At 40.9% G+C, this 24,798-nt stretch overlaps 1 protein-coding gene across 3 annotated transcripts in view; it reads right to left on the reverse strand.

The window, feature by feature from the left end:
- Nucleotides 1–24,798, reverse strand: part of CD99L2 (CD99 molecule like 2) — a 95,471-nt gene that overhangs the window by 10,876 nt on the left and 59,797 nt on the right. For 2 of the 3 annotated variants that reach the window (XM_081081323.1, XM_081081322.1), the window contains exons 3-7: nucleotides 22,129–22,197; nucleotides 20,464–20,538; nucleotides 9,381–9,449; nucleotides 9,185–9,268; nucleotides 6,706–6,771 (exon numbers count right to left, since the gene is read on the reverse strand). In XM_081081323.1, the coding sequence (XP_080937449.1) occupies nucleotides 6,706–6,771; nucleotides 9,185–9,268; nucleotides 9,381–9,449; nucleotides 20,464–20,538; nucleotides 22,129–22,197 (363 nt within the window). The remainder of the gene's footprint in view (nucleotides 1–6,705; nucleotides 6,772–9,184; nucleotides 9,269–9,380; nucleotides 9,450–20,463; nucleotides 20,539–22,128; nucleotides 22,198–24,798) is intronic. The other variant, XM_081081324.1, reaches the window with a different exon arrangement.

Consider the following 24,798-nt stretch of genomic DNA (forward strand, 5'->3'; position numbering starts at 1 on the left):
TACACAAATGCAGGTTGACAATCCCTTACCCAGGATTTTGAAATTCAAAAGGTTCTGAAATATCACAGAGATGGAGATGAGATGAGTGGCTGACAGGAGTTAAGGAGGGTGGAGGGGGGGGAGGGCTGTCTGTGATTATAAAAGGAAAACAGGCAGGATCCTTGCGGTGGCACAACTGTCCTTTATCTTGACTGTGGTGGTCACAGGAATCTATACATGAGATAAAATTTCATAAAACACAAACACACACACACTTCCCCAGACCAACAGCTCCCTGCCAAGCAAATGGTGCCATTTCAAGACATTAATTAGCCTTGAGCACTCCTTTCATGTCGCCCTCTTCTTCTCAGGACATAACACTCATTAACGGAGGGAGACTGTTCACAAAGCCCAGAGTCCTCAGGGGGAACCGCCCTGGGATGTTGGAGGCAATGAACTCTGACATTTCCTTCACCAATCAAAGAGTCTGGGGCAATGTGGTTCCTGGATCGTAACAAATGTCCACCCTCTGGGAAGGGATGTTGGTAATGGAGGAGGCTATGGGTGTGTGGGAGCAGGGTTGATATGCGAACTCTCTGTACATTCTGCTCAATTTTGCTGTGAACCTACAAGTGCTCTAAAAAATAGTTTATTTTTTAAAAAGAATCTTGTGGGAGAAAATGAGGTTTGTTATGTTCCCACCTGGGGCAGAAACCTTGGGTTAAATGCATTTTATAAAGACCCATGATTGGATATGAATGGTTATTTACAAAAAAAGAACACTGGCATTTTAAAAACCACAATGGGGGTTCATCAGTGGCCCCCCCTCTGCTGTGCTAGACAGGCAAGCCCCCTCACAGGCGTCTTCTACTGACATGTCACCAGATTTCCAGACAGATCTGAGCAATTCAACCTATTCTTTCTTTCACCTTGAGGTGAAATGACGCTGAGTGTTCACAAGTCTCTCTTTCCTTGTTAATGATATGGTCATGAGGATTCACAGCAACTTGAACCTCACAGTCTATATGATGGCTGAGTTAAGAGGGTGTTACATGAAATGTAAACAGGACTGCCGCTGGCTATTGTTCATCCAGATGCAAACAGAGAGACCTGGTACTCTCCCAGGCTGTCAAAAAGACTCAAAATCTCAACACATCTCTACAAATTCCTCACTAACTGACAACCTGTGACAGTACAGAAGCATTATCCTAAGATTATTTTTTTTAAAACCATGTTATTTCTCTCCCCTTCAAAAAAAGTGATCCCATCCTGTGGGAGACTCATTGCTCAGATGGACATGTGAGCTAGAAACACCATGAGGTTAAACAATTAGAAAAAAAATAGGCATTTAAGATCCTTCCATCCCTTCTAGTTGCATGAACCTAAACTAAAGTCAGCCACACAGACCTGCCATTGCAGTTAGCCAAGCCAGTGTCATGGCTTTGATCCTCATTCGGCAACAGAGCTCTATTTACTTCCTCTGAGCACAGAATGAACCCAGTTCCTTTATGAAATGCATGCTGTATAAAAGATAGTATTGGGACAACTGATGAACCACTGGCATAAAATAAATTTATCTAATCCAATACCTTCCATGGAAGTTCCCAATAAATACAAAACAGATGAAGCCATAAAAGCACTACAGGAAAATGTAGGACAACATTTATATTGTCTTGGGGCAAGGAATGAGTTTCCAAACATGACCCAAAATCCAGAGACTTAAAAAGGAAGAGATATCAAAAGTAAAAACTTTAGTACTAAAGCACAAGCAACAAAACAAAAAGAATAAGTTGGATTTCATCAAAATCAAAACCTTCTGTGCTTTAAAAGACTTCACCAAAACAATGGAAAGACAAACCCACAAACTGGAAAAAACATTTGCAAATTGTATATCTAATAAGGAACTAGTACTGACAATATATGTAGAACTTCTACAACTTGATAATAAAAAGGCAAATAACTAGATTTTAAAATGGACAAAGGATGCAAATAGACATTTCTCCAGAGACACACAAATGGCCAATAAGCACAGGAAAAGATGTTCAACATCATTAGTCATTAGGGAAATGCAAATTAAACCTACAATGAGATACTGATTTAAACACATTAGGATGCCTATAATAAAAAAAAAAATAAGTAAGTGTTGGCTAGGATGTGAAGAAATTGGAACCCTCAGATATTATTGATGGGAATGTAAAATTGTCTAGTTGCTATGGAAAACAGAGAAGAAGCAATCTAAGGTTTCTCTTGAAGGATGGGTGGCTTAGCACTCTCTGGGGAATGAGTGGGAATTCATCTGGTGAAAGAAAGGCTTTTTAGACAGAGAAACAGAATGTGAAGGCCTAAAGATAAGCATTACCAGTTCATATGTTTGGAAATAAAAGGAACCTGGTGGTCCAGGGCTGAAAAATAGGGCACCAGGCTAAGGGGCTTCAATGTATTTTATAGGCAGTGGAGAGCCATTAAAGAGAATTTGTTTGTTTGCTTCTTTAAAAAAGTTTTCTAACATTCAAAAGAGCTGAAAGCACTGTAGAGTGAACACTCATACTAGTATATCCAATATCTGGATCCTATAATGAACACTTTGCATTATTTGCTTTATCATTGTCCATCCAATGATATTTCTTATATTTGTGATGCATTTCAGAGTTGCAGATATCAGTATACTGACCTCTAAACATATTTAGAGTTCCACATTTGCTCATGATTCCTTTTGAAGGTAAAGTTTACATAGATAAATCTTACGTGTACCATTTGATAAGTCTTGGTAGATGAATATACTTGAAAAATCCATATCCCCACTAAAATACACAATGTTACCATCACCCCAGAAAGTTCTCTCATGTCCCTGTTCAATCACTCCCTGTCCGTATCCCAGCCCTGACAGCCATGAATCTCATCTCTAACATAACACATTAGTTTGCAAGTATTATTACTTAATATGTTTGGGCTCATTTAGTATGTACTCTTTTTTTCCCTTTGGCTTCTTTCACTTAGCATAATGTTTTGACATTTATCCATGTTTTTATGTGTACCAGTAATTTATTCCATCATATGAGTGTATATCATAAATTATCTATCCACTGATTCTCCTATTGATACTTGGGTTGCTCCCAGTTTTTTGCTTTTATTTGGCTATTATAAATAAAGCTGCCATGAACATTTTTTACAAGTCTTTTTTTAGACATAAGCTCTCATTTCTCTTGAAAACACATGAAATTGCAGAGTCAATGCATAGTGTATGTTCAGTTTTATAAGAAACTTTACATTCCTACCAACAATGTATGAGTTTCAGTTGCTCCACATCCAGACCGACATTTGGTATTGTCTGTCTAATTTTAGCCATTCTTGTGGGTGTGTTGTGATATCTCTTGTGGTTTTAATTTGCAGTTCCTTAATGACTTTGAACATATTCATATAACTTCCTTTGTGAAGTTTCTGCTCAAATCTTATGCTCATTTTTAGCTGGGCTATCTTTTCATTAATATACAATAGTTTTAAGCAGAGGTCTGACAAGATCACTTTCATATTCCTGATGGTTCTCTCTGGCCACTGCAAGGAGGAAAAACTACATCCAGGAGACCAGTTAAGAGGTTAAGGTGATGACCCAAGCAGAGATGACATGGGTCTGGGCTTGAGGGGAGGCAAAGAGAAGTAATATTCCAGTTTCAAAAGATACTAAGGGGGAGGATTTCTGGCATGAGGGAATGAATAAATCATCTCCTCAAAAAGCAATTCTAACTGTGGATAATCAAAGACAGCCATTTTAGGGAACAGTGAGAACAGCTGGAGTCTGCGGCCTTTTTGCCCAGGCTTGCTCACATTCCCCCCTCCCCCAGACTAGTTCAACTGAGGTGGAGTAAACAGGCCATAAAAACCAGCAACTGCACTGCAGCTGCTAAAGGGGACCCACGTGACTTGCAGTATTGTCAGTTAATGTGGCAATCTCAGTAGCAAGTGAATAGGGAGAGCCAGCAGCTCCTTTAGCCTGAGCAAGCCACCAACCAGTAAACTCAACAGGGATTTCATAGGAAGGTAGGAGGTGAGATAACAGATGCAACCTGTTGACAAGACTGTCACTGTCACCTAAAGACAAGGGGGCTCCTATAAGGCCAGCAGAAATGTTTTCTGGAGAAAAAATATATAACAAATAACATTTCAGAATTACACTCCAAAACTATAGTTGAGTCTATGTGCCTAAGAATCAAGGTTGCATGAATTATAATTGTTTTTAGGGTGAAGATCATCATTTATTTAAATGTGATGTTTTATCTTCACGCATGGCATTAGCATGTTGGCACAGAGGAGAGTGTCTGGGAAATGCATCATGTGCTTATCAAAATGTTTCAGTTTCACACTTGTATTTTTTGCTAGGACCCCTTTTATCTTCTTTTACTGAGATCCATAATGACAGAGAGTAAAACTTGAGCTAACAACTGATTCTTTATAAGACAAGTTCAAATATGAGCCTAATTAAAGAATTTCCTAACACTTCCTCATTGCTAAAGCATGTACTTTTAATAAGGAATAAAATCATTCAGACTTTTATTCATGTGCATGCATACATACACTACTACTGCCCTAATCTCCCCATCTGGAAATACCATTTGTCACCCAGGAGTAATTGGCTCATTTGCTGGGTTTGCCCTTTAAATGTTCCATGTACTCCTGACACCTGCAAGTTTCATTTAGAGGCCTTTAGAGCTTTTTACTCAAGATGACACTGTCTGGAAAGGTGTTCTGAAGGACAAATTTGACTACAGTATCCTTTGATCAGAAGAAAACACTCTTCCCATATGAAAAGTACACAGTTCCTGCAAAAAAGGAGCAAATGCTAGTACCACTGCCAGGACTGTGGGGAGTATCACAGGGTTACCACCAATAACTTCTCACACACATAACTGTAACAACGTACCATCACAGCAAGTTACAACCACAAACTGCTACAACCATAGCTTACCATCAGAACAGGTTACAACCATAAGTAACAATCACAAATTACAACCACAACCTGTTTTTTCATATCAAGTTTGGCTAATATTCTCTCCATATTAAGATAAAATCTTGACATATTCTATAGAATCAAAGCCCCATGACCGAATGGCGGAATGACCAGAACAACCAATGGACCAGTCACTATGATGCACACTGACCACCAGGGGGCAGATGCTCAACACAGGAGCTGCCCCCCGGTAGTCACTGTGCTGCCACTTGGCTGACCAGAATGAGCAGCTGCTCCCGCTGCGAATCCTGGGCCAATGAGCAGGAACCCGGGCTGCAATTGTTGCCTCCTCACCCCAGGCTCCTCCTTTTCGCTCCCTGCTGATTCCTCTGGATGCCCACAGGTCACGCAGAGCCACCTCTGGGCTTGAAGAGCTGACCCCAGAGGCTGGGAGGCGGGTTCATGGCCGCTGCAGGACTGAGGCCTACTCCGCCTCCTCTCAGTGCTATTGTCCCTGGGCCTGGCCTTGACCGGGTCCCCTGGAGAGGTGAGTGCTCTGGCTCCACAGAAGATGCCAGACCAGGGAGCAGCTGCTCAGAGGCAGATCTACAGCCGCTCAGCTGACCCGGATGAGTGGTGCTCCCACAGTGGGCCAATCCCTGCAGGCCACGCTCCCCACCCGTGCACAAATCCCGTGCACCAGGCCTCTAGTATTATGATAAAAGTTTTGCATTATTGGTATTTTGGGCAATTAAAAATAACTGGCTTTGGGGGAGGATGTGACTATGAAGGTTTAGCATGAGTGAGTTCGCTTGTGATGGAAGAGTTCTGCATTTTGAATTCAGATTGTACACATGGTTATTAAAATCTACACTTGTGATAAAATGTGATAGACCTATATGCACACATGTGCACACACACACAAACACACACATGAGTTCATAAAAAATCTAATAAAATTTAAATAAGGTTGATGCTTGACTTAATAACAGTATTATACCAATATCAGCTTCCTGGTTTTGACAATGTACTATGGTTACGTAAGATAGGGAAAACTTGGTGATAGATACACAGCTTTTACTTCTTGTGGGCTTTAGACTATGTCAAAATAAAAAGATATTTTAAAAACTGTTTGGCTTGCCTGGCCAATGTGGCTCAGTGGTTGAGCATCGACCCATAAACCAAAAGGTGACTGGTTTGATTCCCAGTCAGGGCACATGCCCAGGTTGCAGGCTCAATCCTCAGTAGGGGCAAGCAGAAGGCAACTGATTGTTTCTCCTCGATGGTTCTCTCTCTCTATCCCTCTTCTTCTCTCTCTAAAATCAATATATATATATATATATATATATATATATATATATATATATATATATATATAATATTTAAAGATGATTGGCTTGCTATGGATCTCCTTAAAAAATGATTGTCACAATGGTTTTTGCTTCTCCCATCCCAAGAGTGACAGGCTTCCCAGGTGGGGGACTTCCCAATGAGTTCTGTAACCCTCAGTTACTGTAATTAGTGCTGCCTTGGCAAATGGCTTCTTCTAATGTAGAGACGTTAACCCATGCAGCACCCTGGCTTTAGGAACATCAGAGAAAATGTGTGACCTTGCCAAACTGTCTTATAAACTCTCCTCCTTGAGCTGCAGAGCTCGCATCATTCCAAGTGAACCCCAAGTTGCAAGCGCAGATGTCTGGGAACTACCTCTGACTTCCCAGAGGCTAATCATGTAATCACATTGTAAATGAGAATAAGCTGTTTGGACAGATAAATGCCCCTACCTCTACCCTTGTCTGGTTTGTAGTCACCACCCCCTAATACATCTTCGAGATCCTTGTCCGAAAAACCTAGAGAGAGAAAAATATATACTTCAATGGCAAAAATACATTTTTCAGTGACAAGAAACTTATATAGGTTAATGTTGCCCAACAACCCCAGACAATAATTGCCTCTTAAGAATGTTCTTGATCAATGTGGTAGACAAAATTCTAAGATGGCCCACAAGATTCCCTCCCACTAGTATACCCATCCTGTATAATATCCCATTACTTTGAGTGCCAGCAGGACCATGAATAGGATGGCTATTGCCCCCGTGATTAGGTTATATTACATTACAAAAGTGAAGGGATTTAGCAGATGTAATTAAGGCACCAAATGAGTATGGCTTTGTATTCATCAAACGGGAGATTATCCTGGAAAGGCCTGACTTAATCAGATGAGACCTTTAAAACAGTGTTGAGACCTTCTCTGAATTCAGATACTAGAAACAACAGAGTTAGTCGTCCTCTTCCACTCTACCCCTCTCTGTCTTTGTACTGTCTGGCTCCTGCTGGTCCTGGAGAAGCAAAGATCCATTAGTTCTACAATTGCAAGGAAATGTACTCAGTCAACAACTACATGACCTTGGAAGAGAACCCAAGCTCAGATGAGACCACAGATTTGGTCAACATCTTGACGGAAGCTGTATGAAGCCCTAAACAGAAAACTCAGCTTAGCTGTTCCTGAACTCCCCAACAAAGGAAATTGAGATAATAAATGGGTGTTGTCTTAACTCACTAAGTTTGGATCATTTGTTATGCAGCAATAGAAAACTAATACTAGGAAACAGTAATTAATTTTATTATAGCTCAACCACTAAGTACACATTGTTTAATATTCTATGTGATGAAATGAAAGTATGCTTAAAGCATTTCTGTTGCACTCCAAAACATTATAGTTAATTCATAAAAGCACCTGTGTGATTGGTTCAGTTCTGAGTTGTATTAGATGCTTTGTGTCATGGAAGACAACTTTCACAGGAAAGACTGAGTGATGGGCAAACTATGATTGTGGTATCTTAAATATTTGGCTGATGATTTCTTAAAAATGAATGAAATAGGCCGTCACTTAAAATCCTTGGAGGTATTTGTTGTCAATGATAAGATTTCAAACAAGAATTAAAATTTCAAAAATCTTTATCTACCACTGTGAACAAAATAACTTCCCTCTACTTAAATACTTTTTCCGCCCTAGCTGGTTTGGCTCAGTGGATAGAGTGTCAGCCTGTGGACTGAAGGGTCCTGGGTTTGATTCCGGTCAAGGGCACATGCCTGGGTTATGGGCTCCATCCCCAGTAGGGGACATGCAGGAGGCAGCCAATCAATTATTCTCTCTCATCTTTGATGTTTCTATCTCTTTCTCCCCTCTCCCTTCATCTCTGAAATCAGTAAAAATATTTTTTTTTTATAAAAGACTTTTTCTGATGAGATGGGTGGTAATATCAACAAAAGTGAATTTAGGGAATTGCATAATGAAATGGCATTATTTGAAAGATCAGAGGACCTAGGGGCAACAATATTTTTCAAACGACCAAAGCACAATGTACATAATCAAGAATGGGGTTTAACTCAATTATGGGAAGTTCACTGATATAATTTTATATTCCACACTAGATGCCCGGTGCATGAAATTCGTGCATGGGTAGGGTCCCTAGGCCTGGCTGATGATCAGGGCCGATTGGGCCCTTCCTTCCAGCTACCGGCCCAGGCCTTCCTTCGTTCCATGCCACCCCCTGATGGTCAGCACACGTCATAGCAGGCAATCGAACACCTAGTCTTCGGGTTGAACTCCCGAGGGGACACTTTGCATATTAGCCTTTTATACGTAGAGACTGCACTTAACCTGAAAGAAATAACTACTGGTTGAGTTTTAAGTTTTTAGTGTCTTATCCAAGAATGTCCACAGTGATCTGATAAGTCTATTAAAATATTCCTCCCTTCCCCAGCTGCATAGCTATATGAGGCCAGGTTCCCTCCATATACCTCAACCATCACAACATGTTACAAATGAATCTGGAACCAGCAGTGAGACTCTAACACTTCCACTAAAATAGCCATCATATCAATTTGCAAAAATTTTTCTCACTAAAGTCCTCTTTTATCTTGCCAAGCATAGTTATTTCACATGATACTATGCTATTTATGTTATCATGCATGGGCTTATTGCTGTTCATTTTTCATTAATAAATACTTTTTTTCAGTTTTAATTTCAAAGATTATAGATATTGATAGATGTGACCCACATAACCAAAAACCCTTGAGATCCTCAATAATTTGGGGGGTCCAAAAATTTGAGAACATTGTTTTAGGGTTCTCCTGTGCCTTGAAGTGCCCCCAGCTCTGCCAGGCCAGGAGTGGCTCTGTGGGCTGCAGTAGGAAATGAGCTACAACTCGACCAGTGAGCTACAGTGCTGGCCAGTGCTTTTAACCAGCTACAACTTACCTCCTCCTCCTGCACTTGGCTTCCTGCGGCCATCATCTCGATCATTTCGATCATCCAAGGCATCAGCCAAGTCAAAATCATCAACTTCATAAAAGAGAAAATCAATTGGTTAAATGACAGGTAGCTCACTTGGACACTACCCCAGAGGGAGCTCCACAGGGTCTTTCCTCATTGCCCTCATTAGAGTAGCATTTACCTGCAGGCTTTGCTGGAGCTCTGGTCGTTCCAGGCCTCTTGGTTGTGGTAGTGACATGGTCCCATCGCTCTAAAGGAGGGAGGGGGACAGCAAGAGGAGCCCGTTTAGTAACAAAATATAGCAGCCACTTCATGGCTCAGGGAAGTCACATCATGAGTAGCGTACCCTGGTCTTGGTCCTTGAGGCTCCTCGTAGGCCTCTGAGAATCACTTAGAGAAGGATGACAAGGAGATGTAGGAGGTTTAAATGAGACAAGTTCTGCTCACATTTCTTCAGAAGATGGGTGGTGAGGTGGATGTTGTCCCTCATTCGACCTATAGACCTCCAATAGTTTTGACATTTTTTGCAGAGATATTAAAAACCACCCTAAAATTCATATGGAATCTAAAAAGACCCCAAATAGCCAAAACAAACTTGAAAAACAACATAGTTGAAGGATTCACACTTTCTTAATTTCAAAATTTACTACAAAGCTATAGTAACCAAAACAGTGTGGTACTGGCATAAGAACAGACATATAAACCAATGGAATAGAACAGAGTACCCAGAAATAAACTCTCACATATATGGTCAATAGATTCTTGACAAAGGTTCCAAGAAACTGGATATGAAAAGAATGAAGTTGGAACCTTATCTTACACCATATATAAAAATTAATTCAAAATTGATCAAAGACCTAAACACAAGAGCTAAAACTATACAACTCTTAGAAAAAATATAGGGGAAAACCTTCATGATATTGGATTTGGTGATAATTTCTTGGATATGACACCAAAAGCACAGGTAAACTGATAGATAAATTTGCCTGGATCAAAATTTGAAAGCTTTTGTACAAAAGACACTATCAAGAGAGTGAAAAGACAATCCATAGAATAAGAGAATATATTTTTAAATCACATACCCAATAAGATATTAAAATCGAGACTATATAAAAGAATCCTAGAATTCAACAATAAAAAACCAGTGATATTTTTAAATGGGCAAAGGGCTTAAATAGACATGACTTTAAAGAAGATACACAAATGACCAATAAATGCATGTAAACATACTCAGCATTGCTAGACACTAGGAAAATGCAAATTAAATCCATAATGAGATAGGACTTCACACTCATTAGGATAACAATTATCAAAAGAAAAAAAACAGCAAGTTTTGGAGAGGATGTGAATAAATTGAAACCCTGGTACATTGCTGGTGGAAATGTAAAATGGTGCTGCTGTTGTAGAAAACAGTTTGGTGATTCCTCAAAAAGTTAAACATAGGTGATGTTTAAAAAATGCTGGGAATATACTTAATGCCAATGGATCATACACTAAAATGGTTAAAATGGTAAATTTTGTTATGTATGTTTACTACACTGCTGAAGTATATGAAATATTTAAAGAGGAATTAACACCAATTTCACACAATCTCTTCCAGAAAACAGAGGAAGACTAATTCCCAAGAGCAAGACTCATTTTATGACCCTGATAACAGAAAAAGAGCATATTAAAAATTTACAGATCAATATTTCTTATGAATTAATACATAAAATCTTCAACAGAATACTAGTGAACTGAATAGAATATATAAAAAGAATTACACATCATGAACAAATGGGATTTATTCTAGTTATGCAAGTCTGGACCTACATTTAAAAACAAATATAAACCATCATATCAGCAGGCTAAAAAAGGAAAATCATCCTATCTAATAATAGACAAACATGGTAATTGACCATACCTTCGCTACTCCTCCCATTAGATAATCAGCGAGATATGCAAATTAACTGCCAACAAAGATGGCGGTTAATTTGCATATGTAGGCACAAAGCGGCGGAGCGAAGACTGAAGGCAGCTCCAGCCGGAGCAGCGAAGACTGAAGGCAGCTCCAGCTGGAGCGAAGGCCTGGGTCCTGGGTGCCGGAGGAAAATCGGTGCCAGCAGCCGGGGGAAGGGAAGGCCTATTGCACGAATCTTTTCGTGCAACAGGCCTCTAGTCTATATATATAAAAGGCTAAGTGTCTGTCTGTCTGACCATAGCTATGGTACACACTGACCAACCAGGGGTCAGATGTTCAACACAGGAGTTGCCATGATGCACACTGGCCATTTAAAAATAAACAGCACCATGGACCTAGCACCAACAAACCAATACTCAGCTTCCCCCAAGTGGGACACAGGCCTCGCCACCACCCCGGAGTGACACCCCACCAAATTGCAGCCAATGCTGCCGAGACCCCATGGCACAAAATGTGACCCACAGCCCAGCCCAGCCTGGAAACAGTCACTGTGGATGCCGGGTAATGACATCACATAGCAACGTCTGGCTTCCTCTCCCTAGCAACTAGCCTCCTTGGAGTTCCTTCAGCCCAGCAACCCAACTTGCTTTATAGCCAGGTGCAAACATTTTACAGTTTAACCAAATGTTTGTGAAGCATTTTCCCATGTCTCATCTCATTTGATCCTCACAGAAGTCCTGGAGTAGGTAGATAGGAGACTCCGTAGAATCCTATATTCTTTTCATTAGCTGGAAAACGGAGATTTAGAAAGTTTGGAAACTTGATCCAACATAAAAGAAGTAAGAAATGGTGGAACTTGAAAATGACTTCAGGTTTTCTCACTGTGCAGAATATAGTCAAACACTGCTGCAGTTAAATATCTTACCCTTTGTTCTCCCTGCCTGATCTACAATAATAATCTGCTTCATGTTGACATTTACTGCTGTGTTGCTGACAATTACCTGAAAGAGAAGTTGGGGTGCTTCACTGGGCTGGAAAAAGTTTAGCTACATCAGAAAGCAGGTCTAATTAAGTAAGTTTATTCTATATCTATAAAAGACTGTTGACTCGCGCATGCGTCATACATATAAAGCTCTCACTGGTGCCAATCACACGTGTGTTTCAATCTGTTATTGTTGATCATGAATTTGGTTGACACTTCTATTATAGAGAAAGGGTGAATAGTGATATTAAAATATTTCTTCTAATTAATTTCTTTTCAATGTACACGAATTCATACACCGGGACACTAGTATAATTATATTGACATATAAAATCCAATATCCATTTATGAAAAAAAAGCAAATTAAGAATAGAACTACCACAACTTCATAAAGAACATTTAGAAAACATCTATAACTCTCAGCAGACTTGATGATGAAAGACTGATACTCTCTCCCTGAGATCAGGAACATGGCACAGAACCTGCTCTCACCACTTTTATTTAACACTAGAGGCCTGGTGCACGAAATTCATGCATGGGGGGGCAGGGTGCGGGTGGTCCCCTCAGCCCAGCCTGCACCCGCTCCAATCCGGGACCCCTCGGGGGATGTCCGACTGCCAGTTTAGGCCCAATCCCTCTCAGAATCCTGGACCACTGGCTCCTAATAGCTCACCTGCCTGCCTGCCTGCCTGGTCACCCCTAATTGGCCCCCCTGCTGGCCTGATCACCCCTAACTGCCCCCCCACTGGCCTGGTCGCCCCTAACTGCCCTCCCTGCTGGCCTGGTCGCCCCTCATGACCCCCTTGCTGGCATGGTCACCCCACACAGCCTGCTTGTTCAGTCAGTTGGTCGTCCCTCACTAACCCCCCTGCTGGCCTGGTTGTAAGCAGCCATCTTGTGAGGACATGAGGGTCAATTTGCATATTACCTCTTTATTATATAGGATAATACTAGAAGTGATAACATTGCAGCAAGAAAAAAACTTTTAAAGATTTAAAAGGAAGAAATAAATCTGCCCCTATTTGCAGATAAAAAATTCCATGGAATCTACAAAACAAAGTTTTTAGAACCAATAAAAGGTCTCAAAATATAAGATTGACAAAATCAAAATCAATCATATATAATAGTAATTAGATATGAAATATGAAATTAAAACACATTACCACTTATAATTGTTCCAAAGAAAATAAAATATTTAGGTGTACACCTAAAATATTTTTTTCTGTAAAAAAACATATACAGAACCCAGTAATTCTACTTCTGGGTATTTAAGAAAATGAAAGTACTAATTTTAAAGGATATATGCAATCCAATGTTCACTGCAGCATCATTTACAATAGCCAAGATATGGAAACAACCTAGGTGCCCATTAATAGGTAAATGGATAAAGAAGATGTGGTACATAAATATAATGGAATATTATCCATCCATAAAAAGAGTGAAAGCTTAACATGTGTGACAACATGGATGGACCTTGAGGGCATTATGCTAAGTAAAATAAATTGGATACAGAATGACAAATACTGTATGACTTCGCTTATATATGGAATATAAGAAATAAACATATGCATAAACAAAATAAAACAGAAACAGATTCAAAGATACAGAGAACAAACTGATAGTAGCCAAAGAGGAGGGTGGTGGGCAGAAGGATAAAATAGGTGAAGAGGAATAAGAGGTACAAACTTCCTTATATAATAAGTCACAGGGACATAATGTATAGCACAGGAAATATCCAATCTAATAAAGAAGCAATTGCTAATTGACCCTCATGCTGTAGCAAAGATGGTGGCGCCCACAGCCAATAAGGAGGAAATAGGCTAATTGACCACCCCACCCTCAAATATGGTGGCGTCCACAACCAATAAGGAGGGAATATGCTAATTGACTGCTCCACCCTCAAAGAGGGCAGTGCCCACAGCCACAAGATGGCGGCGACCAGGCACCTCAGCCTCCCAGCCACCCAGGGCTTGCCCGAAGCACAGGCAAGCCTCGGATGGTGGCTGCCCACCCGTCCAGGGCCAGCCCAAGACTCAGGTAACCAGGGCCGGCTGAGGCTTGCACTGCTGGCAGTGGCAGTAGCAGAGGTCTGATGGGGCGTCACCTTTCCCTGATCGCCAGGTTGCCTGCCCCTGAGGGCTCCCGGACTGTGAGAGGGGGCAGGCCAGGCTGAGGGAACCCCCCCTCCAGTGCATGAATTTTCATGCACCGGGCCTCTAGTAGTGAATAACATCATAAAAATTTTGAATGGTGACGATGGTTACTAGGCTTATCATGGTGAACACTATGTTGTACACCTGAAATTAATGTTATATGTTAGCTATATTTCAGTTAAAAAGAAACATGTACCGGACCCGCATGCTGAAAATAATATGCTAATCTGAGAAATCAAAGACTACCTAAATAAGCAAAGAGGCATACTGTGTTCATAGATTTGAAGACTTAGATGTCAACTCTCCTCCAATTGATCTTATTATGTCTTTAACATAAGCCCTATCAAAATCTTCAGGAATGAGGGCTAGGTGAAGAGTTCACAGACTTGAAAGCAAAACCATGATCCATAAAACAATGTTAAATCAGACCTCACTAAAATAAAAACATTTCCTTTTGCAAAAGACCCTGTTAAGAAGATGAAATGACAAGCTACAGAGTAGGAGAAAATATTTCAAAACATATCCGACTAAGGACTAGTGTCTAGAACAGCCGTGGGCAAACTACGGCCCGTGGGCCGGATCCGGCCCGTTTGAAATGAATAAAACTAAAAAAAAAAAAAAGACCGTACCCTTTTATGTAATGATGTTTACTTTGAATTTATATTAGTTCACACAAACACTCCATCCAGGCTTTCGTTCCGGCCCTCCAGTCCAGTTTAAGAACCCATTGTGGCCCTTGAGTCAAAAAGTTTGCCCACCCCTGGTCTAGAATATATGAGGAACTCTCAAAATTCAATAGTAAAAAAAAAAAATCTGACTAGAAAATGGGCAAAAGTCATGAAGAGAAATTTCACTGAAGAGTTTATACAAATGGCCAGTAAGCATAGGCAATTAGGGAAATGCAAATTAAAACACAATGATTTACCATTACACACCTATCAGAATGACTATAATAAAAAAAACAGTGATAACACCAAGTGCTGACAATGAAGAGAAACTGGATCACATATATTGCCAGTGGGAATTTAAAATGGTAAAACCACTCTAGGAAGCAGTTTTGAAATATTCTTAAGAATCTAAATCTACAACTATCATATGACTCAGCAATTACACTCCTAGGCATTTTCCCCAAAGAAATGAAAACTCATGTTCATACAAAAACCTGTATATAAGTACTTATTTCCAAATATTAGAAACAACCCAGATGACCTTCATAAACTGGTAAATCATGGATTATTATTCAACAAGAAAAAACCAACAAACTATTGATACATGCAATAACTTGGATGGATCTCAAGGCAATTATGCTGAGTGAAAAATCCCCAGACATTACATACTAGATTATTCCATTTACATAACTTGTTTTAAATTGCCAAGTTCTATAGGTGGATAACAAATTAGTGGTTAGGAAAGGAAAAAGGTGGGAGGGTAGCAGGACAGAAGGGTTCTGTTCATGAAAGGACAGCAAGGGAGATCTTTGTAATCAGGAACTGTTCTTTGTCTGGACTATCAAGGTGGATACATGAACCTACACAGCTAATAAAATTGCATAAGAGGACCCAGCTGGCATGGCTCAGTGGTTGAGCGTCGATCTATGAACCAGGAGGTCATGGTTGGATTCCCGGTCAGGGCACATGCCTGGGTTGTGGGCTCAATCCCTAGTGGGGGTTGTGCAGGAGGCAGCCAATCAATGATTTGCTGTCATCATTGATATTTCTATCTCTCTCTCCCTTACCCTTCCTCTCTGAAATCAATAAAAAATATGTTTTTTAAAAATTGTATAAGAGGGAAAACATCCACATGAATACAAGTAAAATTGGGAAAACCTGAATAAGATCACTAGACTATATCAATGTCAATCTCCTGGCTGTTACATTATAATTTTACAGGATATTACCATTGGGAAACTGGGTATAGGATGTACAGGATCTCTCTGTAATATTTCTTACACTTCCATGTGAATTTACAATTACCTCAAAAGAAAAAGTCAATTTAAAACTAAAGATTGAGCACAGCTGGCACGGCTCAGTGGTTGAGTATCAACCCATGAACCAGGAGGTCACAGTTCTATTCCCACTCAGGGCACATGCCTGGGTTGCAGGCTCAGTCTCCAGTAGGGGGTGTGCAGGAGGCAGCCAATCAGTGATTCTCTCATTACTGATGGCCCTCTCTCGCTCTCTCTCTCCCTTCCTCTCTGAAATCAATAAAAACATATAAAAATAAATATAACTGCCCTGGCTGGTTTGGCTCACTGGATAGAGCGTCAGCCTGGGGACTGGAGGGTCCCGGGTTCGATTCCAGCCAAGGGCATGTACCTTGGTTGCAGGCATCCCCAGTGGGGGGTGTGCAGGAGGCAGCTGATCAATGCTTCTCTCTCATCGATGTTTCTAACTCTCTATCCCTCTCCCTTCCTCTCTGTAAAAAATCAATAAAATATATTTTTTTAAAAATCTGACGCATAGCCGAAACCGGTTTGGCTCAGTGGATAGAGCATCGGCCTGCGGACTGAAAGGTCCCGGGTTCGATTCCGGTCAAGGGCATGTACCTGGGTTGCGGGCATATCCCCAGTAGGAGATGTGCAGGAGGCAGCTGATCGATGTTTCTAACTCTCTATTTCTCTCCCTTCCTCTCTGTAAAAAATCAATAAAATATATTTTTTTAAAAAATCTGACACATAAATGACTGGTCTTCAAGGGCCCAGGAATGGCTATTATCAATCTGAAAAACTAAGGAGTAAGTCATATAGTCCTGAGTTGGGGGAACATAGCCGTAGGTAAGAACATCTAGAAATGAGGTGGTATACACAAGGAAAATTTTCAGACAACTGAAGCTTCTTCCTTCCTGATCCCAATGGTTTGTACAACACTGAAACTCTTCTCCAAAGGATATCTTTCTAGAGCAAGTAACACAATTCTCTATTGAAATGAGTATATAAAACACAACCTTTCTAGAGAGCCCGGGATCACTTTTTTCTGTGATCACACTGTGCTTACCTCATAAAGATTAGTCCCCTTTTCAGCTTTCTAGATTGTTGGATCTAATCTTCCAGGGCTAAGAAAACTGCAGAGCAGACCAGTAATACACTACAAGTCAAAGCTGGTATTTTTGGCTTCGAGGTGCTGCCACAACTTTCTGGGGGCAGGTTAACCTATGGATCAGTAGAGGCCTTTGCCAGGGCTTCTTCAGCCAGGGTGCATCAATTGACCTTAAACTCACCTTTGGGGTCATCATTACCCTGCCTGTGCAAGCACTTCCAATGGCAGCATGCAGCAGAGGAAAAAGTCCTCAAGGTAAAGCCAGAATCTCTGGGCTCCAGTCCAGCTGCACTGTTAGCTTGCAGCAGGACATTGGACAAGTTCCTCTCAATTGAACAATGACAGGAGGACATATTCATTAAGGTGTTCCCGGGTTATGTCATCTAGAGTTCTTCCTCATTAATAAAGATGGCTTTAATTTTTTTAAAGTTGAAATTTATTAAATTATTAAAAAGGGAATATATGCTCAATATAAAAAAAAAATAATCCAGTGGTGTAGAATGGCAAGAGAGAAAATATAAAGGTAAGTCTTAAATCTCTCTCCAGAAATGGCTACCATGAATCTTTTCAGACCTGCATGCATGGCCCTGTGTGTGTGTCTGCATGTTCACATATATTTGATAAGAACATGAGTCATACTACATATATCCTATTCTGTAACTTGCTTTTTTAATGTCAGTTCTAGAGATTTACCATATTTTTGTAATGGCTGCACAGTATGAATAGTTCAGAATTTATGAATTTAACCATGAGATTTGAGAGTATTTAATTTTTTTAATATTTTACTTGATTTTTAGAGAGAGAGGAATGGAGAGGGATAGATAGAAACATCGATGAGATCAGTTGCCTCCTGCCGGCGCCCTACTGGAGATTGAGCCGGCAACCCGGGCATGTGCCCTGACCAGGAATCAAACCGGTGACCTCTTGGTTCCTGGGTTGACACTCAACCACTGAGTAACACCGGCCTGGTGAGAGTAATTTTAGATTGATACAAAACACAGGAAAGCTGCAAAAGCCATTCCAACTGTATCTCTGCACACATACATAAGTGCACCTAGAGGGAAAATGCTTTGAAGTAGAACTGCTCGTTCAAAGACTTTCTCAAATTGCTCTCCTAAAAGGTTTAACTAATTTATATGATTATCACAAAAGTGAAATTATAAAAGTATAACTTAATACACAGAAGACACATAAAAATGACCTTCCTGCCCCAACTCCACAAATACATGCTCATTGCACATTAATATTGAAGAGCTCAGTGATTTGAAGGAAAACATAAGGATGCTACATAAATATGTAGTCATCTTCTCAGAAAGTTCTTAAAGTTTGTTCCATGGACCTCTGGGGTCCATGAGGTCATAACTATTTTCATAATCATCCTCAGATATTTTTTGCCCTTTTTACAGGGTTGATATTTGCACTATGAGGTAAAAGCAATGGTGAATAAACCTGGCCCTAGAATGAACCAAGGCAGTAGCACCAAACAGTACGAGGAATCAATAGATTCTTCACTATACAATAGCAGTTGAAAGAGAATGCCAGTTTTACTTACTGTCCTAGATCAGTGGTTCTCAACCTGTGGGTCGTGACCCCTTTGGAGGTCGAACGACCCCTTCACAGGGGTCGCCTAAGACCATTGGAAAACACATATATAATTACGTATTGTTTTGTGATTAACCTCTATGCTTTAATTATGTTCAATTTATAACAATGAAATTGGGGGTCACCACAACATGAGGAACTGTATTAAAGGGTCGCGGCATTAGGAAGGTTGAGAACCACAGTCCTAGATGAATATGGGAGGTATAACTCTAACATAGTTGCTAAGACTCCTGCCCTGCTGATATACATACCCCATATAATCCCAGCCCTTTGAGTATGAGATGGACCATTTCACTCCCATAATCAGGTTATGACATATGGCAGAGGTGAAGGGATTTTGCAGGCTGAATTAAGATGCCCAATCAGTATGACTAAATTACACAAAATGGAGAATATTATGTATGATTTAATCAAGTGAGCCAATGAAAAGTGTTGTTTAGGCCTTCCCTGGGCTGACATTAGAGGAAGCAGACTCTGAGTCTCTTGCTGACCTTGAAGAAGTAGATACAAGTTCTATAACTGCAGAGAAATGAATTCTGCCAACAATCCTGAATGTGTAACTATATTACCTTACATGGGAAAAGGAACTTTGCTGATGTGATTAAGCTAAGGACCTTGAGATGGGGAGATTATCCTGGATTATCTAGGTAGACCCAATGTAATTACAAAAGCACATATAAGGGAAAGAGAAGGAGGCAAGAAAGTCAGAGAAGGAGATGTGATGATGGAAGGAGGGATGGGAGTGAGAGAGAAATTTAAAGATGCTATACTGCTGGCTTTAAAGATGGAGGAAGTAGCCACAAACCAAGAAATGTAGGTGGCATCTAGAATCAGGAAAAGACAAGGAAACAGATTTTCCCCTAGAACCCCGAAAAGGAATGCAGAGCTGTCAGTACCTTCATTTTATCCCAATGAAACCCAGATCATACTTCTGGCCTCTAGAACTGTAAGATAATAAATGTGTGTTTTTAAAAAATATGCTTTTATTAATTTTACTTCACTTTTTCTGTTTTTGTTTAATTCTCACCTAAGAATGTTTTTTCCATTGATTTTTAGAGTGGAAGGGAGGGGGAGAGACAGAGAGAGAGAAACATAGATGTGAGAGAGACACATCAATTGGTTGTCTCCTGCATGCACCCTGACTGGGGCCGGGACTGGAGCCTGCAACCGAGGTACATGCCCTTGACCAGAATCGAACCTGTGACCCTTTACTCTGAAGGCCAACACTCTATCCACTGAGCCAAACTGGACAGGGCTGTTTTTATTTATTTTAGAGATACGAAGGGAGAGAAGAAGAAACATCAATGAGAGAGAAACATCAACATCAATTAGCTACCTCCTACATGCTTGGGCTAGGGTGAAGATGATAAATATTGATAGATATGACCCACATAACCAAAAACCCTTGAGATCCTCAATAATTTGGGGGGTCCAAAAAGTTTAAGAACACTGTTTTAGGGTTCTCCTGTGCCTTGAAGTGCCCCCAGCTCTGCCAAGCCAGGAGTGGCTCTGTGGGCTGCAGTAGTAAATGAGCTACAACTCGACCGATAAGCTACGGTGCGGGCCAGTGCTTTCAACCAGTTACAACTTACCTCCTCCTCCTGCACTTGGCTTTCTGCGACCATCATCTCGATCACCCAAAGCATCAGCCAAGTCAAAATCATCACCTTCAATGGGCACCAAAACATAAAGGAAACAGCCAACTGGTTAACGACTGGGTGCAAGATTCCAAAAAGGCAAAACTACACCCATGAGCTCAGTTAATCAATGGACTAAACCAAAAAAACTTAAATTGGGTTCTAACTCCTTCTACAGATATCAATAATGAAAATACCAGCAGGATGGAGTAAGTTACTGCTTTCTGCCTTTGCATGATATTACCACTAGAGACCCAGTGCACGAATTCGTGCACCAGTGGGGTCCCTCGGCCTGGCCTGTGGGATCGACCGAAACCAGCTCTCCAACATCCCCCGAGGGGTCCCAGACTGCGAGAGGGCTCAGGCCAGGCCGAGGGACCCCACCGGTGCACGATCGGGACCGGGAAGAGATGTGGGAGATTGGCCAGCTAGGGAGGGACCGTGGGAGGGCTCCAGGGCATGTCCGGTCCAACTCACTCAGTCCGGATCAGCCAAACCCCAGCAGCAAGTTAACCTACCAGTGGGAGCATCTGCCTCCAGTGGTCAGTGCATGTCACAGCGACAGGCTGACTGGTTGACTGTCTGACACCTGACGGTCAGTGGTCAGTGCATGTCATAGTGAGCAGTTGAGTGGCCTTAGCATATCATTAGCATATTATGCCTTGATTGGTTGAAAGGCTGACCAGTTGACCAGACGACTGGACACTTAGCATATTAGGCTTTTATTATATAGGAGGACTTTCTACTTTTTATATTTCTATATACGCTTTCCTTAGGCCAGCAATCAGACCACAGCATACTCACTGATTACAGATATTAACCCAATATTCAAAACCAGCTGTATAGAGTGCATAAACTGGACAATCAAGAGGGAGACTTCATAGTCGCATACACCCAAAAAAAAAACCCCACCCTTTTGAGGGTGCAAATGATAAGACACAAGGGCAAAATCATAAAGCAATAGTAAATCTCTCCTGAGTCAAGACTGTCTCTTTAGAAGTAACCCTACTTCAAGGCACATGGTAGCATGCTCCTAAATACTAGTAACAAGTTGCCAGATGGAATCAATGATTGCATCTCCCACTCCAAGGCTAAGCTTGTCTTTATATCAGTGAAGATGTCCGAATAGTAAGATGGTCCATCTGGACAAAGGTTAAAACAACTTCAGGAAAAAGTCACAAAGAAACATCAAGTTCCAAAATCCTTTACTGAACATGACACTGTAAAATAAATGTCACCCAAAATGTTCCAACAGCCTGAGAAAGCATTTGACAGGGGGGGAATTGGGGGGGGGGGGGTTATAAAACCTATACAATTACATCTTCTCTGATTTTAGAATGTGAAATGGTTGAAAGGGGAAGAAAATCCAAACGGGTTTTTCTCTTGAAATTTTCCCAAGTAAAACTTTTCATAAAAAAAAAAAAACAAAAAACAAAGACAGTGATTTGGCCAGCTATATCCTCTGTTACTAGTAAGTTAAATCCAATGTTCAGATAAAGGTTTTGGTTGGCATTGCATATACAGGGCTTAAGGCTATGGGTAGTTCATCTGGACACTATACTACCCCAGAAGGAGCTCTACAGGGTCTTTCCTCATTGCCCTCATTAGAGTAGCATTTACCTGCAGGCTTTGCTGGAGCTCTGGTCGTTCCAGGCCTCTTGGTTGTGGTAGTGACATGGTCCCATCGCTCTAAAGGAGGGAGGGGGACAGCAAGAGGAGCCCGTTTAGTAACAAAATATAGCAGCCACTTCATGGCTCAGGGAAGTCACATCATGAGTAGCGTACCCTGGTCTTGGTCCTTGAGGCTCCTCGTAGGCCTCTGAGAATCACTTAGAGAAGGATGACAAGGAGATGTAGGAGGTTTAAATGAGACAAGTTCTGCTCACATTTCTTCAGAAGATGGGTGGTGAGGTGGATGTTGTCCCACATGCAACTTATGACTAATGGAGCGGGGGCTTCCTCCCAGATCTGTTAAAGGTGGGCACGTGGTCCAGTGAGTTCCAGAGCTGGAGCATGACCCTTGTGAGCTTCAAGCCTTGGTTTCCACCACTATCAACCTGGCAGCATAACCACAGACACTACTGCCCATGGATGGATGGAAGTTATGTTCCCCGTAGAGTACGGGAGTGTCTTATAAACTAAAAGTGGTTATAACACCAAGGAAATATTTTATATCAGTGTGGCAACTACTGCCAATATTAGGTCTATGGGCTTAACCATATTCCTTTAAAATTGTGGAATTCTTTCACATCAATTACAAGGCATGCCATGTACAAGTTTTCCAATAGTTTCTTTTCTTAAATATCAAGACTGTTCTGTAACTGTTAAACTATTGGAAGTAGTAGAGAGAGAGAAAATTTGAGTAATGGGAAAGCAGAGATGAAACAGGTTTAGGTTTATATACAGCAATCACTCAATAATTATTGACTACTCAGGAAAAAAAACAAAATATAAATTAATTTAAAGTAAAATGATAGATACAGCTATAGAATGCAAATAGCAATCATAAGAGAGCTGGAGTAACTATATCAGATAAAATACACTTTAAGACAAACATTATTACAGGAGTCAAAGAGTGACATTTTATAATGATTAAAGGATGAATCCAGCAGGAAGAAATACAATTTAAAACATATATGGCCCTAGCCAGTTTGGCTCAGTGGATAGAGCGTCAGCCTGTGGACCAAAGGGTCCCGGGTTCGATTCTGGTCTAGAGCATGTACCTTGGCTGTAGGCTCCTCCCTGGCCTGGGCCCTGGTCAGGGCTCGTGCAGGAGACAACCAACCGATGTATTTCTCTCACATCGATGTTTCTCTCTGTCTTTCCCTCTCTCTCCCACAAAATCAATGGAAAAAATATCCTCAGGTGAAGATTAACAACAACAACAACAACAAAATCTGTATGACTCTAACAGCTCTGGCATAAAAATACTTGTTTTCCCAGTTTAAAAAAAAATCAGCCGAAACTGGTTTGGCTCAGTGGATAGAGCGTCAGCCTGCGGACTGAAGGGTCCCAGGTTCGATTCCGGTCAAGGGCATGTACCTGGGTTGTGGGCACATCCCCAGTGGGAGATGTGCAGGAGGCAGCTGATCGATGTTTCTCTCTCATCGATGTTTCTAGCTCTCTATCTCTCTCCCTTCCTCTCTGTAAAAAATCAAAATATATTTAAAAAAATAAAAATAAAAAAAAATCAATTCATAGATGTAAGAGTTTATTTTTGAACTCTCATTTCTTTTTTATTGCTGCACATGTCTATCCTTATGCCAATATCACACAAGTCTTGATTACTACAGCTTTGGGGAGTTCTGCCCTACTATGCACAGTTTCTAGAAAAGTCTGGTTTCTCTGAAGATCTTCAGGTGCCATTTCAAGAAAGGGCCTTCCTTACATGCATATGGAACCAGTTGCTCTGTCAGAGCCTGAGCCTGCAGTGATATGGAACATAAGCTTGGATCTGTGCACTTTTTAAGATAATATTAGCGACAAATCTTGTTGTTAGCCTTTAAATAGGATAAGTGAGATGAGGAAATTCTAGTTACTTACAAAGGAATTAGAAGAGTAGTCAACTTCACTAAAGCAGCGAGTTCCTAAAATAAAGAAACCTATTTCTATGAAGCCTTTCTCAAAATAAAACTTAGAAAGGATTCTTTGCTGTTCAGCAAACACTGTCAGCAATATGGCATTCCTACCAGGAGTGGTTCTTTATAATATGTGCTATAATAAAACAATAAATAGTCCTAGCCGGTTTGGTTCAGTGGCTAGAGTGTTGGCCTGCGGACTGAATGGTCCCAGGTTCGATTCCAGTCAAGGGCACATGCCTGGGTTGTGGGCTCGATCCCCATTAGGGGGCGTGCAGGAGGCAGCCAATCAATGATTCTCTCTCATCACTGAGGTTTCTCTCTCACACTCCCTCCCTCTCTGAAATCAATACAAATATATATTTTTTTAAAAGTGAATAAAACTGGTCAGGTTCACCCTGGACGGTTTGCTCAGTGATCAGAACATCAGCTCTCAGACCGAAGGATCACAGGTTTGATTCCTGGTCAAGGACACGCACCTCTGTTAAAATATCCTCAGATAAGTATTAAAAACAAACAAACAACAAAAAAAAAACTGGTCAGGTTCTCCCAGGAATGGCTTAATGATGGTACCCATGGTATTCCAAGGAAAAGAGAACACTCATACAAAGCTTTATTTGAAAAGAGGAGAAGTGAATTCCCCTGTGAGATGATTACACACAGAGAAAGATGAAAGGATGTGGGGGGGGGAGAAAAAGATGGACAGAGAAGG

This window comes from Myotis nattereri, assembly GCF_964212035.1.
Source record: "Myotis nattereri genome assembly, chromosome: X".
Taxonomy (NCBI): domain Eukaryota; kingdom Metazoa; phylum Chordata; class Mammalia; order Chiroptera; family Vespertilionidae; genus Myotis; species Myotis nattereri.